Consider the following 14,702-nt stretch of genomic DNA (forward strand, 5'->3'; position numbering starts at 1 on the left):
GGGGGGAGGGGAGCGGAACTACAAGTCCCAGAATGCCGAGCGAGCCTCCCTTCCTCGCCTGTCAGTGAGCCCGTGCAGCCCTCGCGGCCTCCGGCACGTGACTGGAGCGGGAAGGCGGGGCTGCTTCGGGCCTCGGCGGCGGCGGAAGTGCTGTGTGTGTGTGTGTGTCTGTCTGTGTTGTGTTGGGGGAGTTGTTATTTTTTTTACCGAAGTCGCTGGATCTTTCTTTATTTATTTAGGTGTTTGGGCGGCGGCGGTGGTTGTTTGTTGGTTGGATTGATTGAGTCGCTGTCATGTCGTCCGAGGGGTTCGAGAAGTTGCACGAGTCGTACCAGGCGCTGTACCAGGAGCTGAGGCACCGGTGCCAGCGGCTGCCCAGATGTTCGGGAGGTGAGTGTTTACTAACCGGGTCTATCCCTCCCTCCGGCCTCACCCCCTCTCCCTCCCTCCCTCCCTCCCTCCGGCCTCACCCCCTCTCCCTCCCTCCCTCCCTCCCTCCCTCCCTCCAGCCTCACCCCTCTCCCTCCCTCCAGCCTCACCCCCTCTCCCTCCACCCTCCCTCCGGCCTCACCCCCTCTCCCTCCCTCCCTCCGGCCTCACCCCCTCTCCCTCCCTCCCCTCCCTCCCTCCGGCCTCACCCCCTCTCCCTCCCTCCAGCCTCACCCCCTCTCCCTCCCTCCCTCCCTCCAGCCTCACCCCTCTCCCTCCCTCCCTCCCTCCCTCCAACCTCACCCCCTCCCTCCCCTCAGCCGCCCCTCCCCCCCACCCCCTCTCTCTAACCTCCAAGCCTCAGTCCAGCTTCACTCCCTCCCTCCCTCAAGTCTCTTAACTTAGCCCTCACTCACTCACTCACTCGCTCACTCCAGCCTCACTCCGTTTAGGAAATAGAACTGAAAGTGAAATGTGCTTTACAAAGTTTCTCCCACCAAATATACGCCGTCAATTCACTTTGCAGTGTATTCCGCGAAGCGCTTCGAGACGTCTGGAAGACGTGAGGATGATGATGATGATAATAATAATAATAATCCTTGCATTTGATATAGCGCCTCATCACATCCTCCAGATGTCTCAAAGCGCTTCACAGAATATTACTGTAAAGTGTAGTGACGGTATGTTTAGTGGGCGAAACGTGGCAGCCACGTCCCGCAAACAGTCGTGCATTGAGTGACCAAATTATTATTTTTTTTGAAGGGATTATTACTCCTGGAAAAGCGATCTGCCAATCGACTAACAACCAGGCTCCCACTTACTGCTAGGTAAACAGAGGCGTGTGGATTAAGGGATCATATCAATGCAAGTTGTCGTTGTGTTGATGGACACAGCAAGCACAACTCTTCCTCCTGTGCCATACATTTGTGCCCGGTCGACACACTGATAAAGCGCTATATCAAATGCAAGGATGATGATTTACAAGATTGGTTTGGATGAAGAATGTCCTTCAGCCCATCTGATCTCATCCTTCCAGATTGCCCATACCATACACCTATAACAGCATCAAGCAGTTTTTTTTAAGTGAGTCCACTGCCCTGACCTCAACTGGCAATCTGTTCCAGTTGTTAATTTCCTTCTGGGTAACGAAAAACCTCCTGGTGTCTGTCCTGAATTCACTCTTGCTAACAATCTTAGTGCATCTTAAAATGTTGTTATACTCTTTCATTTATAGATGGACATAGATTGTACAGCACAGAAACAGGCCACTGGCTCAGCTAGCCAATAGTTATGCTCCATACAAGTCTTCATCTGCTCCTCACTCCCTCCTGTATATTCTTTTATTTCCTTCTCCCCGTGTTCATTTTGACTCGAAGACCCACTGAGTCTGACTCTCGCTAGTAATTGGGTGGAATTTAGTAGGGTGCTTGGATTCCTTTGTTTTTAACATACATAAATCCATGGATAGAATACAGCTAGGCAGGCGAGGATTTGAAATAGATCTCGGAGGCTAGTTGACTCTCTTTACTCACCATATCCAAACAGTCTGCAGAGGCAATAAACAAATGGAATACAACGGTGGGCTTGGATCATACAGGAAAGGATGATTGCTCACAAGTGGGAATGGGTTTTCAAAATGTGTGCATTATATATTCTAATACTGTGAGACAAACCAGACAGTTGTTGAGATTATTGAATAATGAAAGTCATTCCACTCCCAGTTAACTTCTGCTTTTAGTCTAGTGACAGCGTGTCATATGATTTTTGTTAAAGAAAATACTGTGTTCTGATGCACTTCCTGATAGTTTTACTAAACAAAACCCATATAGTTTATGTAAAAATATTACACTTTGCATTTATCATGTAAAAGGCTTTTATTGTAATCATAAAGCAGTAAACAGAAGCATTACGATCTCCATTAGTTGATTTAATTATACTTTGGTAATGTTTTACAGAAGAGCGGAAGCGGCTTCTGCGGGATATTGAAGCTAAAATTGAAGAAACCAATGAAGAGGTAAAGATGACAATATATTCTGCCATTACTGATTGAATTTGTTGGTATGATGCATTATTGATCAGTCGAGGGATTGTGTTGGAATTGTAATTCATTAGAAAGAATGCATTGGGTCTGAATCAGAAAAAAAGATACAATTTCTGGGAATAGCGTGGTGCATGACTTAATGTCTCCTATTATAACTTATGGAATGTGTAATCATACCAAGTGGGTCAATTTTACATATTCGTATCTTTGCATGGTCCGAGTTAAATAACTATTTGCTTGCTTATATATTTCCATATAAAGCAGTTTCTCACATGATCACTGAAGTAAAGCCAAGCGAATTAAGCAGTATGATCCTGCTGCTGAAATCAATTTGATTCACTTAAATTGTATTAACGAAAAGATAGTGGCCTAACACACACACTCTGGAATAGAAGTCACTGAATAGCAATTGAAACCAGGAGCCTTGGCTGAGAAATACCATGGGCGATTGTGTACAGTTGTGAATATTACATAGTTGCAATACCATAGGAACCATCACTCAATTATCTGTGTATGCTCCTGCAGGGTACAATCTTCATTTTCTATCTGGTTTTGCTTCTAGTTGGACGAAATGGAAAAAGAACTGAGAAATGCACCTCAGTCATATCGTAATCAGATGACCAATAAAATACGATCGTATAAAAGAGACGTGAGCAAGCTCCAGCGTGACGTGAGAAGCAGTGATCTTGGATATTCCGCACCCAGGGACTTCAAATACAATACGTACAATGCTGAGAATGAAGAAAGTGTAGGTACCATGACTAACCTGCATTGGTGTGACACCTCAATCCTCTTGCAATCTAGGACACTTAAAATATATTTGAAATGTTGTGAGTTTTTTTTTAACCATTTGTTGCTTTAGAATTTTAAAGACCATTTCAAACAAGTGCATTATTGTGCATCACAGGTAGACTATTTGTTAGGGATTTTAATTTTTAAACCACATGTTTAAATGTAATACTCAGTTGGTGTTCAAGGTGTGTGATATGAGTGCTGGAAATGGAATGTTGCTTGATTTTTTTTCCATTTAGTTATTTCATACTTAATGTATTTTAAATTGAAACAGCTTTTCCTTTACCTCCTCTAGAATCAGTTAGCATCCCAGCGTGCTTTGCTTTTGCAAGGTACTGACAGTTTAAACCGAGCCACTCAGAGTATTGAGCGTTCTCACAGGATAGCAATAGAAACGGATCAGGTTGGTGCAGAAATCATTGAGGAACTTGGAGAGCAACGTGAGCAACTGGAACGATCAAAAGACCGGGTGAGTTCTCATTTTTAGATGCCAGAAGTAGGAAATAAATTCTGAGAAGAAAGCTTACTGGGTGAAGACTCTTAAAATGTCATTGTCATTAATTGCAAAAGACACTTTAAAGTATATATATTCTATGCTAACATTGCAGGATCCCAGTATACTTGTGCATTTATGTTTGGGTGTAGCATTTCACTGCAGAATTACAATTTTATGGGTGCAGTGTTCTATTACTCTTACATTATAAATCATTTCCCATCTCTGATATGAAAATTCTTTGATTAAAGCTCAATCCTTTGATTGTACAAAATTGTGGGCATAAATGTTTGTATTGTTAACTGAGTCCATCAGTACTTATTTTTCTTTCTTGCTTATTCCCAAGTTAATAAACACAGGTGAGAATTTGAGCAAAAGTCGGAAGATACTTCGTGCCATGTCCAGAAAGTAAGGTTATTTTCAGAAAACATTTTTTGCAACAAAACACACCATATTAGCTTCCAAATCATTATTTTACAGTGAAGCACTTTGAGAAGTCTTGTGATAATTATTGTTAAATACTTGTGTGTGTTTGATTTTGAGCAGAGTAAAATATTAAGTGAATGATTTAGACTGTAGAAATTTGTTTATGATTTTATTGATTTTTCTGCTTTATACTCATTGGACTTTAGTACTTGAAAGAAACATAGCTTCCTAAGAATACAAAACCACATCTTAGTTCAAAGTATATACATAATCATAGCTTGCATCTTTGAGTAAAAATGCACTTTTACATACTTGCGTTTCCAACTAATTCACTGTAAGCAGCTTGAAAAACTAATGTGAACACAGATCCTCAGTTTTCTAGCAATAAATCAAACAATACAAATCTGGATAAAAACCAAGTTAGAAATGGAAAAGGTCAAACACAGGAAATGTCTTTGGCATTTTCTCAAATGCACTTCTTATACATTTCATATCAAGCAACTTTAGCTGTAGGACCTCACACATAGTGCCCAGTGGGAGTGCACAGACACTGTCCATGGAAGGAAGTTTTTTTGGGGGGACAATCACAATAAAAAAGGAACTCGAATCAAAATTGAAGTTTGCAGTGTGAAAGTCACCTTTGATATTTTCAGTAATTCTCATTCAAAAATAATTAGTAATTGCTTCTTTACATTGAGATGAGGAGATTTTGGCTAGAGAAGGAAAATTGTATGGTCAACACTGAACCGAGACAGAACAGGTGGGAGTCAGATTCAAAGTTAAGCACTATTAAATCACATCCACTCCACTGTTAGTAACAAGTCATCAGGTGGTGGGTGGAGCAGATGCAAATTCTGCCACTGATATGCTGGATCTGGTTTTGCTGAGCTAGCAATTAGCAGAAAGTGATAGTTCCTGGATCCAGCCAACAGCTTAATAAAAAGGTGGATCCATTGCCATATAACAGTAAAACTGCTAGTATACAATATGCAGGATGACTCTGTACATATTCCTAACATCACAGACCACTGTGGTTGGAGGGCAGGGTCTGTTCATTGCTAGCCACCTGCCTCAAACCTGAATGAATCATTGATTCATTTTCAGAATTAAGATGCAGTTCTTATCACTCACATTAGTAATTTTAGTAGATGTGATCATAAATTTATAGTGGTCAAGGAATCCAAGTCACTTGAAAGTTTCATCAAGATCTCTGGTCTCCTTGATCCAGTATTCCCAGGAGTGGAACAAAAAGTACAAGTTTTTTTTAAAAAAAGCAAGTGTTTTTTTTTAGCCCATTTACCGCGATCAAAAATCCAGTGAACGAGCAGAATTGTTGCAAGTCACTCGAATTCCAGGAATCAAAGTTTAGAAAAAAAAACTAATTCTGGTTCCAATCTTTCCAGGATTGTAACAAACAAGCTGCTATTGGGCATCGTTATCCTCTTTGAAGTAGCAATTTTGGGAGCGGTTGTGTACTTCAAATTCTTTCGCCATCACTGACGCCTGCCTGGACTGCATGGATGGACACTTGTATTGCAGAAGCAACTTTAGTACCTGCAGCTGATATGCTTTTAATGGATTTACTGGACCCAGAACACTGCTACTGGATTAGCCTAAAAAAGGTGAAGCTGAAAATAGCTTCTTTCTGCAAACCCCTCATTATGCTGCACTGCAGTCTATGAAAACTGATATCTTCTCCCTGGTTACCGATGGTTCTTCTGGATGAAGCATGCCTGACCAAGGAGAAAATCATCTTACTGAATGAAGTCACGTGATCATTTTCCTATTAAATATTCCTACTATCTACCCAGGTTGTCAAACTACTCAATTGTAGTAATGTGCAAACTTTTAATAAAGTTACAATTAATATATAACAAATGCTACCCTGTTGGTTTCATTAAAACACCAGAAGAGGAACAAAATCTCTGTATGCAGAGGACAAGCTTAATAATTAAAGGGGAACAATACGGTTTGGAGGATACAGAAGAACATCTCCCAAAAAGTTCAGCTTTGTGTGTATTAAAGCAAGCAGCTTTGTAGAAACTTCCTGCACCCTTATTATCACTTTTCCTGCCAAAGACCTGATAAGGCAACCTAGGCAGGGCCATTTCCAGCTGAATTTCAATGAGTTGATCAGGGAATTTTCATCCTTCAATATTGCTGTTGAAATATATAGCACTGGAAAGGTCAGTACCAATCAGAACTAGTCAACTTGTGGTCAGCATGGAGTGATAGATGAAGGTCTGGGAGCAGGTCATCTCTACGCTGTGGGCCCTGAAGAGAGTGAAAAAGGATGGAGCTTCCCCCTTCAAGTACTATTCCTCCATAAATTGCAAGGTTTGGAGCTGAACTCTGCATACACTTTGGTATCCAAATTCTTAAAGCCGTACAGTTTGCTCATCCTGTTCATATGTTGCGCTGGGCGATGGTAACTCATCAATGCCACAGTGGGATCCTTCTCGAGTCTGTCCCAAGGAGGCAGTGGTAATATCGATTGCTAGGTTTACAGTAGCACGAATTTCCTCATCTGAGGCTGCAATTGCAGGGTTAACTTCCACTACGTCCATTACTGACAGCATTCCTGTGAAAAGAACAAAATGTTATTCTAATGTTCAGCTGGCAGCCATTTGACTAAATCCATACCTACATTTCATGAAAGCCAGTAAGTTTGTTGCAATACAATGGGAATAAGAAATAAGAAATTAAAAGATCACTATTTGAAGATAAACAAAACTAGTAGTCACTTATTTGCTGTGCCTTTCAACTACCCTTATGCTTTTTGATGCACACTTTTTAACCTTGAAAACACTGGAATGAATAGTTCACTCACTTTCAAATATCTTCTCCTTAACACTAACTACTAAGTTCCATGTGCATGGTCTACAAATTTCTTCCCACAGCTAGCCTCTGAAAATCACTTAAAAGAACATTCTGAAAACAGCAAATCTATTTACAGTTTATAGCATATGTGATAAGCTGACCAAGCACACACTGCTTGTTGTTGTCAGCCTCACTTGCTTCATACCTGAGTTATGCACTTCCTCTGCAATGTACATTCCTTCCCTGTAAGTTAATCCTCCAATCACTGGAGTGCCAGTAGCAGGAGCCAACGTTGGATCAAATGCATCTATATCAAAGCTCAAGTGGATTGGCCTTTTTCTTCTAGAAACAAAAATTCCAGAACATTCTTCAATTAGTTCATACATCTTACCTCAGCACAAGTAAACCGCTTCAAAGGGAGCTTGCATCTTAATTATACATTTTTAATTGCTGTGGAGGTCTATATAAACAAATATTGAATGCCAAGACAGAGGTATTCGTTAGGTCAGGGTATTAAGGGATATGGGGAAAGGTGGGTAATTGGACTTAAGGTATAGATCAGCCATGATCTTACAGTATGGCAAATAAGCTTAAAGGGTTGGATAGCCTACTCCTGTTTCTATGGAAATGAACATTTGTCCCCAAAAACGTTCCCTCGCATGCCCCAACAGTCAAAGAAACAGATTATGTATCTCATTCTTCAAACTTACCTTCCAATCAGATGATCAAGCGTTCTTTCCATCACTTTCTGTATTCCAATTTGATCAATTTCCCTCATTGAGAAATACTGGATGCCAAAGTTTTTCATAATGTAGCTGTTAGTGAGAAATCAAAAACTTTTGATTTAGGATTTTAGAAAAGTTAAGCCCAATTTGATCAATGGTTATGTGTGCAGTTACTCTCTAGTCTAAGTAGTCTTCATGTACAATTAAATACAATTAATGGAATCATTCCCCATGGTGGGACTTGGAACTGTCTCAGCTGATTCTCCAAAGCAGTGCTGTGGGTGTGCTGTGTTGTTAGAGGTAATACCTATTAAGGTTGTAGATATTTTAGTTAGCTGCGGTTTTGATAAAAAATACAACTTACTATTCACCAGGATCAACATCCCGTAGACCAATGTAAACTACATCTTTCGCTGAGATGCATGGAGTGAGCCAAGAGAACCCAGGCAGCAGGGGAATCTATATAAAATGTCAGATATTCAGTTTACAAAGATCCTTAATAGCAAAAAAAACATTTGCACATTCTCAAACTATTGAACAATAAATTGTTCAGATAGGCCAATGTCAGGAACTTTATTTTAGTGACCTGGCTAGTTTGTAATTCAAAAAGTCTTTGCTCAATGATGCTTGCAGATACCAAATTTTATTAATGCACAACAACTTGCACTTATATAGCGCCCTCCACACAGGGTAGCGTCTCAGAGCGCTTAACAGTGGTGGAGCCTGACTCCGAGCCAGGAGGAGGTGGGAGGTGGCCGTAACCATGGTCAAAGAGGAAAGCTTTCAGGTGGTATAGAGGGGGCAAGGGAGAGGGATTAAGGGAGTGTTCCAGAGTCTTGGGGCATAGTGGCTAAAAGCACGACCTCCAATGGTGGGGCTGGGACTGCGAGGGACGAGAAGGAGGCCGGTGTCAGTTGAGTGAGGAGGTCAGAGAGGTAGGGAGGTGCCAGGGAGTGAATGGATTTGAACACGAGTCTTACATTGTTATGTTAATAGCCTATCAAGCATAGTTAATGTATGAATATGCAGCCTTTTAATAAGGGTTATGGAAGTCATTCATATATTCAAAGCTTATCTTTACAAGACAGGTTGGATTATTGAAATTCTCAGAATCAAACTTGAACTGTATATTAATCAATGTATTTTGTTGCTAATATTATATTCTTACCTTGTGTTGAAGCTCTCTCAAGAGAAATGATACAGATTGTCCATGCAGATTGCCAGATGGTGATGTAAGAGGTGTGTTAACATCTGCATGTGCATCCACCCAGATCAAGCATAAATCAGGTTGCTGCTGTGTATTTCCATAGACTGAACCAATCCCTAAACTGGGTATTTAAGTCAGAATATTAGGAGGTGGTGGTTACCATTGCAGTGCATTTCTTAGAGTTAGTGTCAAAACAGGTTAGTCGTAACTAAAGAACTAAATTTTGGATCAGACAATTAACGGCTTTAGGAATACCAACTCATTACATTATGACCAGATTGGCCAAACAGTCTCAGGATTTGTGATTTTTACACCACCCAACTTATACACTACCTAGTTCAGAGTTGAAGTAGATATTCAATGAACAGGCTATGGAGATTCTTGCCATAAGATGAATCTTAGTTTAAGAGTTTCCTGGAACTAAAGCATAGTTTGCTGTAGGTGGCCTCACCTGTGATCTCCTCCAAGCATAACGCATAGATTCCCATCACCAACTGCTCGGCTGACAGATTCAGCCAATATTCGATTTGCAGAACCCACCGTTCTTGGATGGTGGACATGATTGTTGTATGGTTTGTCATTTGGCACAGTTGTCAAATTCAGGTCTCCATAGTCATACACTTGGCAACCTGGAAGTGGGAGTAGTATCAATTCAAATCCAATTCAACTCTCAAAGCAAAACAGAGCACAAACCCAAAGATGCAGGTAAGATTGAGACTCCACTTCAGTCATGTCATATTCAAAGGATATAGAGGGTTAACAATAATTAGACAACAAATTTAATACAAGTTTACCAATTTTAGCAATCTCAAAGGTTATGACTCGAGTTTATATTCAGAGGGAACATGTATGTTTATTTTAGAATGCAAAACAAGCACATTATTCTCTACATAAAGACCACAAACGGGTTTTGTTGCAGAGGTTGATTTAAATCTAAAAGTTGCACAAAAATACATGGAGGAACTAGAAGCAGTGACCCCCCCCCCTTTAGATAAAGCAAACAAATGAAAGCTCCCACCTCTCTTTGCTCATCTTATTTTTATTTGGTCAGCTGGGTACCTGACACATGTGGAAACCTATCAACAAAACAATTTTTGTTTTTTTTAAAAAAATGAAGCATTGCATTTGTGAATGGTTTGTATTTTCTACAGTTTTCTTTGCATAGGAACAACTTGCTATTAGATAAACCAATGTGCCCCAGTTTTCAAAGCTCTATTTTAAGCATAACACTGGAATAATTCACAGCTTTGTGGAAGATTGAATTTACTAACAGTGACAAGGTTATTTGAGAGAAGCACCCTCTAATTTTTACAAGAATCAAAAAAACAGAATACAGCACAGAAGAGGGCTGTTCAGTCCATCACATCTGTTTAGGTGTAAGCTCCTCCCCCTGTGCTCTACTCTAATCCCTACTTTTTAAAAATATTTCTCCCTCTAGCAGTTAATCGAGAGAATTTTATGCTCTAGCAGTACAAGGAAATTCCTAGTTTTAGTCTTCTCTGCGTGGATGAGAGAAAAACTAGGGACAGATTGATTTGTTTCAAGTCTTGACATTATTTATTCCATCGCTGTATCGATTTGGTCAATTTTATGCCTGGTCACGTGGCAATGAACCTACTCGTCACACAATAGCCTCCTAAGCTCCAAGGCTATCTTCTTTCCTACTTCATCACATAAGCTTTCCAAGGCTTTTGAGGCTGAGTCATATCTGATATAAATCAGGCCTTTGCACCAGGCTTGCATCAAGGCACTAGCTACCGTGAATATTACCGTCTCACCAGCAAACAATGTGGCACCAAATTTCCAATATATCATTGCAAATTGACAACTGCTGTATGGAGCGTTTTGAGTGGGTAGCCTAAAGCACCACATTGACTGTTCTGGTGTGAGAGAAAGCAGCACAAACAACTCGCTGCACACTACCTTGTGTAAACCCCAGCAAGCTGGAGGTAGTAATTCTACACATGTCAGCGAGCGAATGCAAATATGTGTTCTCACTTCCAACCGGTTTCACACACAGCAGCTCAGCAAACTCATTGGGTACACAAATTAGCACCAACAGCTGTATTCAGGCCCTCAAGGAAGTGACTCAATATATGATCCAAGCTCAATTTTACAGCCAGCAGATAAAAGTTTATCATGAAAGGTTTTGGGGGGAGGGGAGAGAGAGAGAAACAGGAGTGGGTGAATTTGGATTAAGTTTTACTAATAAAATAAACCACCTGCCAGACGACTGTGTGCTATTTGCATAACCATTAACCTTTTTCTTCCTCTTGTAACCATTAACCCAAGACACAGTAAGCCGCACTCATTCATAGAGCTGATGGAGAGGTTTAATCGAGCGATACGTAGGCATCGGGCCATAACTTAGAAGGAACCACTATTTTTTTGGAAAATAATTATGACTTGGGTTCTTTATTAACCGTGGTTCTGGCAAGATTAAAAATAGAAACTCACAAGTCGTGCGCAGCTGAGCTTTGTACGAGAGGGAGGGAGTGTGTGGGGGTGTGTTGTGTGGGGGGGTGTGTTGTGTGGGGTGGTGTTGTGTGTGTGTGTGTGGGGGGGGTGTTGTGTGGGGGGGGGTGTTGTGTGGCGGGGGGTGTTGTGTGGGGGGGGGTGTTGTGTGTGGGGGGGGTGTTGTGTGTGGGGGGGTGTTGTGTGTGGGGGGGGGTGTTGTGTGGGGGGGGGTGTTGTGTGTGGGGGGGGGTGTTGTGTGTGGGGGGGGTGTTGTGTGTGGGGGGGGTGTTGTGTGTGGGGGGGGGTGTTGTGTGTGGGGGGGGTGTTGTGTGGGGTGGGTGTTTGGGGGGGGGGGTGTTGTGTGGGGGGGGGGGGGGGGGTGTTGTGTGGGGGGGGGTGTTGTGTGGGGGGGGTGTTGTGTGGGGGGGGTGTGTTGTGTGTGTGGGGGGGGGTGTTGTGTGTGGGGGGGGGTGTTGTGTGTGGGGGGGGTGTTGTGTGTGGGGGGGGGTGTTGTGTGTGGGGGGGGGTGTTGTGTGTGGGGGGTGTTGTGTGTGGGGGGGGTGTTGTGTGGGGGGGGGTGTTGTGTGTGGGGGGGGGGTGTTGTGTGGGGTGGGTGTTTGGGGGGGGGGTGTTGTGTGGGGTGGGTGTTTGGGGGGGGGTGTTGTGTGGGGTGGGTGTTGTGTGGGGGGGGTGTTGTGTGGGGTGGGGGGTGTTGTGTGGGGGTGTTGTGTGGGGGGGGTGTTGTGTGGGGGGGGGTGTTGTGTGGGGGGGGGTGTTGTGTGGGGGGGGTGTTGTGTGGGGGGGGGTGTTGTGTGGGGGGGGTGTGTGGGGGGGTGTTGTGTGGGGGGGGTGTTGTGTGGGGGGGGGTGTGTGTGGGGGGGGGTGTTGTGTGGGGGGGTATTGTGTGGGGGGGTGTTGTGTGGTGGGGGGGGTGTTGTGTGGGGGGGGGGTGTTGTGTGGGGGGGGGTGTTGTGTGGTGGGGGGGGTGTTGTGTGGTGGGGGGTGTTGTGTGGTGGGGGGGGTGTTGTGTGGGGGGGGTGTTGTGTGTGGGGGGGGGTGTTGTGTGTGGGGGGGGGGTGTTGTGTGGGGGGGGTGTTGTGTGTGGGGGGGGTGTGTGTGGGGGGGGTGTTGTGTGGGGGGGGGTGTTGTGTGGGGGGGGGTGTTGTGTGTGGTGGGGGGGTGTTGTGGTGGGGGGGTGTTGTGTGTGGGGGTGTTGTGTGGGGGGTGTTGTGTGGATCCAGTTACACAGCCTCAGCACTGAGGGCTGTGTGGGTCTCGGTTACTCGGCTCTGTGCCGAGGATTTCCGATCTCCTTACCGAGGTTTGACAGCCTCTCCAGCAAACCGCCGTCCCTGATGGCCTGAGGACCTCCTTCCACCCCGCGCCGCTTCTGCACAGAAACACAGCCTTAAACACACAACACAGGGACCGACCGGTCTCATAAACAGCGCCGAGAAGGAACATTATCGGCTCAAACGGAAAGAATCAGACACAGACACAGATAGACACAGACAGACAGACACAGATAGACAGACAGACACAGATAGACAGAGACAGACAGACACAGATAGACAGAGATAGACACAGACAGATAGACACAGACAGACACAGATAGACAAAGACAGACAGACACAGATAGACAGAGATAGACACAGACAGATAGACACAGACAGACACAGATAGACACAGACAGACAGACAGAGATAGACACAGACAGACAGACACAGATAGACACAGACAGACACAGATAGACAGACAGACAGACACAGATAGACACAGACAGACAGAGATAGACACAGACAGACAGACAAGGACAAGGCAGACATACACACACACAGACAGACCCCGAGTCCGGGTCCCGTTGTTTGTTTTCGGGGGGAAAAAAAAGGGGTATTTTTTTTGTTTGGAGGGGAAGTAAATGCAACAGCAATTTACAACAAACCTCAGTGTGTACCGACATTGCCCGTCGCTTACTCACTCGGTTGTTTTTGTCTTTATATATATAAATATAAATAAAAGCTGAGGGGGGGGTTTGCTCTCATAGACACAGACACACACACATATATATAGAGAGAGAGAAATTGCACAGTGAATTGTTAACGCAAACGCCAAACCTGTCCATAGGAGAAAGGGGCTCCGATGATACCCACTGAATGGGCAGATCGTTTCTGTTTGAAGAAGGACTGGAGCTGCCGCTCAAACAGACGCGAAGCTCTGACCCTCACAGACATCTTCGCGGCGATGGGGGAACAGTGAGAGAGAGAGAAAGAGAGAGAGAAAAAAAAAGGATTGTGAGCCCTGGTCCCGAGCGCCTTCCGCTCCGCCTTTATATAACTCGCGATTTCATCATCTGCTCATCATTGGCTGCTCTCTGAACGCCTTCGGGGGAAAGGAAAGGGAAGGAGCGACACCCCCTCCACCTCACGGTAACACACACACAATCTCTCTATCTCTCTCCCTCCCTCTCTCTCTCTCCCTCTCCCTCTCTCTCTCCCTCCCTCTCTATCTCTCTCTCCCTCTCTCTCTCCCTCCCTCTCTCTCTCTCTATCTCCCTCTCTCTCTCCCTCCCTCTCTCTCTCTCTATCTCCCTCTCTCTCTCTCTCCCTCCCTCTCTCCCTCCCTCTCTCTCTCTCAGCCCCACGTTGAAGCGTATCGCACAATACCATCGCTTTTCAAAGCCGCAACGCAAACTCCACTCAACTCACTTCACTCCACTGACTTATTTTTCTTGTTAAAAAAACATCTTCCTCCAGCGAGGGGGGGCCTCGGGTACTCACTGGGAATGGGGCGAGTCACAGTGGGGGGGGTTGCTGGCCAGGTGGGCTGTGGGGGGGTGGGGGTGGGTGTCTGTGTGGGTGTGTGTGTGTGGGTGGGTGGGGGTGGGGGGTGTATGGGGTGGGGGGTATGTGGGGGTGGGTGTGTGTGGGGGGGTGTGGGTGTGTGTGTGTGGGTGGGTGGGGGTTGGGGTGTATGGGGTGGGGGTGGGGGGTATGTGGGGTGGGTGTGTGTGGGGTGGTGGGGTTGTGTGTGTGGGGGGGGTGTGGGGTGTGTATGGGTGGGGGGGTATGTGGGGGTGTGTGTGTGGGGGTGTGTGTGTGTGGGGGGGGTGTGGGTGGTGGGGGTGGGGGTGTGTGTGTGGGGGTGTGCAGTAAAAGGAGAGGGGAGAAGCAGGGCAGGGAAGCTCGGGAATCCTGCTAAGGTTCAGGATGGTGCAGTGGGATATGCAGCGAGGAAATCGGGTTATAATAATCCCTCCCAAACCAAAAACAACAATAAATTAGTCATTTTCAACCGACCACTGTTTGTGGGACA

General features: G+C 44.6%; 2 protein-coding genes across 2 annotated transcripts; one reads left to right on the plus strand and one right to left on the minus strand.

Annotated features, from left to right (window-relative positions):
- The first annotated feature begins 131 nt into the window (after window positions 1-131).
- On the plus strand, window positions 132-6,051 carry vti1b (vesicle transport through interaction with t-SNAREs 1B). Its single transcript, NM_001292245.1, is given in 6 exon segments — window positions 132-390; window positions 2,385-2,443; window positions 3,033-3,218; window positions 3,558-3,731; window positions 4,102-4,163; window positions 5,585-6,051. Coding segments are annotated over 6 exon segments (675 nt in total). The 5' UTR covers window positions 132-293; the 3' UTR covers window positions 5,682-6,051.
- arg2 (arginase 2) lies at window positions 6,020-13,694 on the minus strand. The gene is given in 8 exon segments (NM_001292257.1): window positions 6,020-6,762; window positions 7,207-7,343; window positions 7,712-7,816; window positions 8,091-8,185; window positions 8,895-9,054; window positions 9,385-9,562; window positions 12,708-12,780; window positions 13,505-13,694. Coding segments are annotated over 8 exon segments (1,068 nt in total). The 5' UTR covers window positions 13,622-13,694; the 3' UTR covers window positions 6,020-6,559.
- Between the last annotated feature and the right edge of the window lie 1,008 nt (window positions 13,695-14,702).

Source organism: Callorhinchus milii, unplaced genomic scaffold, assembly GCF_018977255.1.
Source record: "Callorhinchus milii isolate IMCB2004 unplaced genomic scaffold, IMCB_Cmil_1.0 Scaffold9, whole genome shotgun sequence".
Taxonomy (NCBI): Eukaryota; Metazoa; Chordata; class Chondrichthyes; order Chimaeriformes; family Callorhinchidae; genus Callorhinchus; species Callorhinchus milii.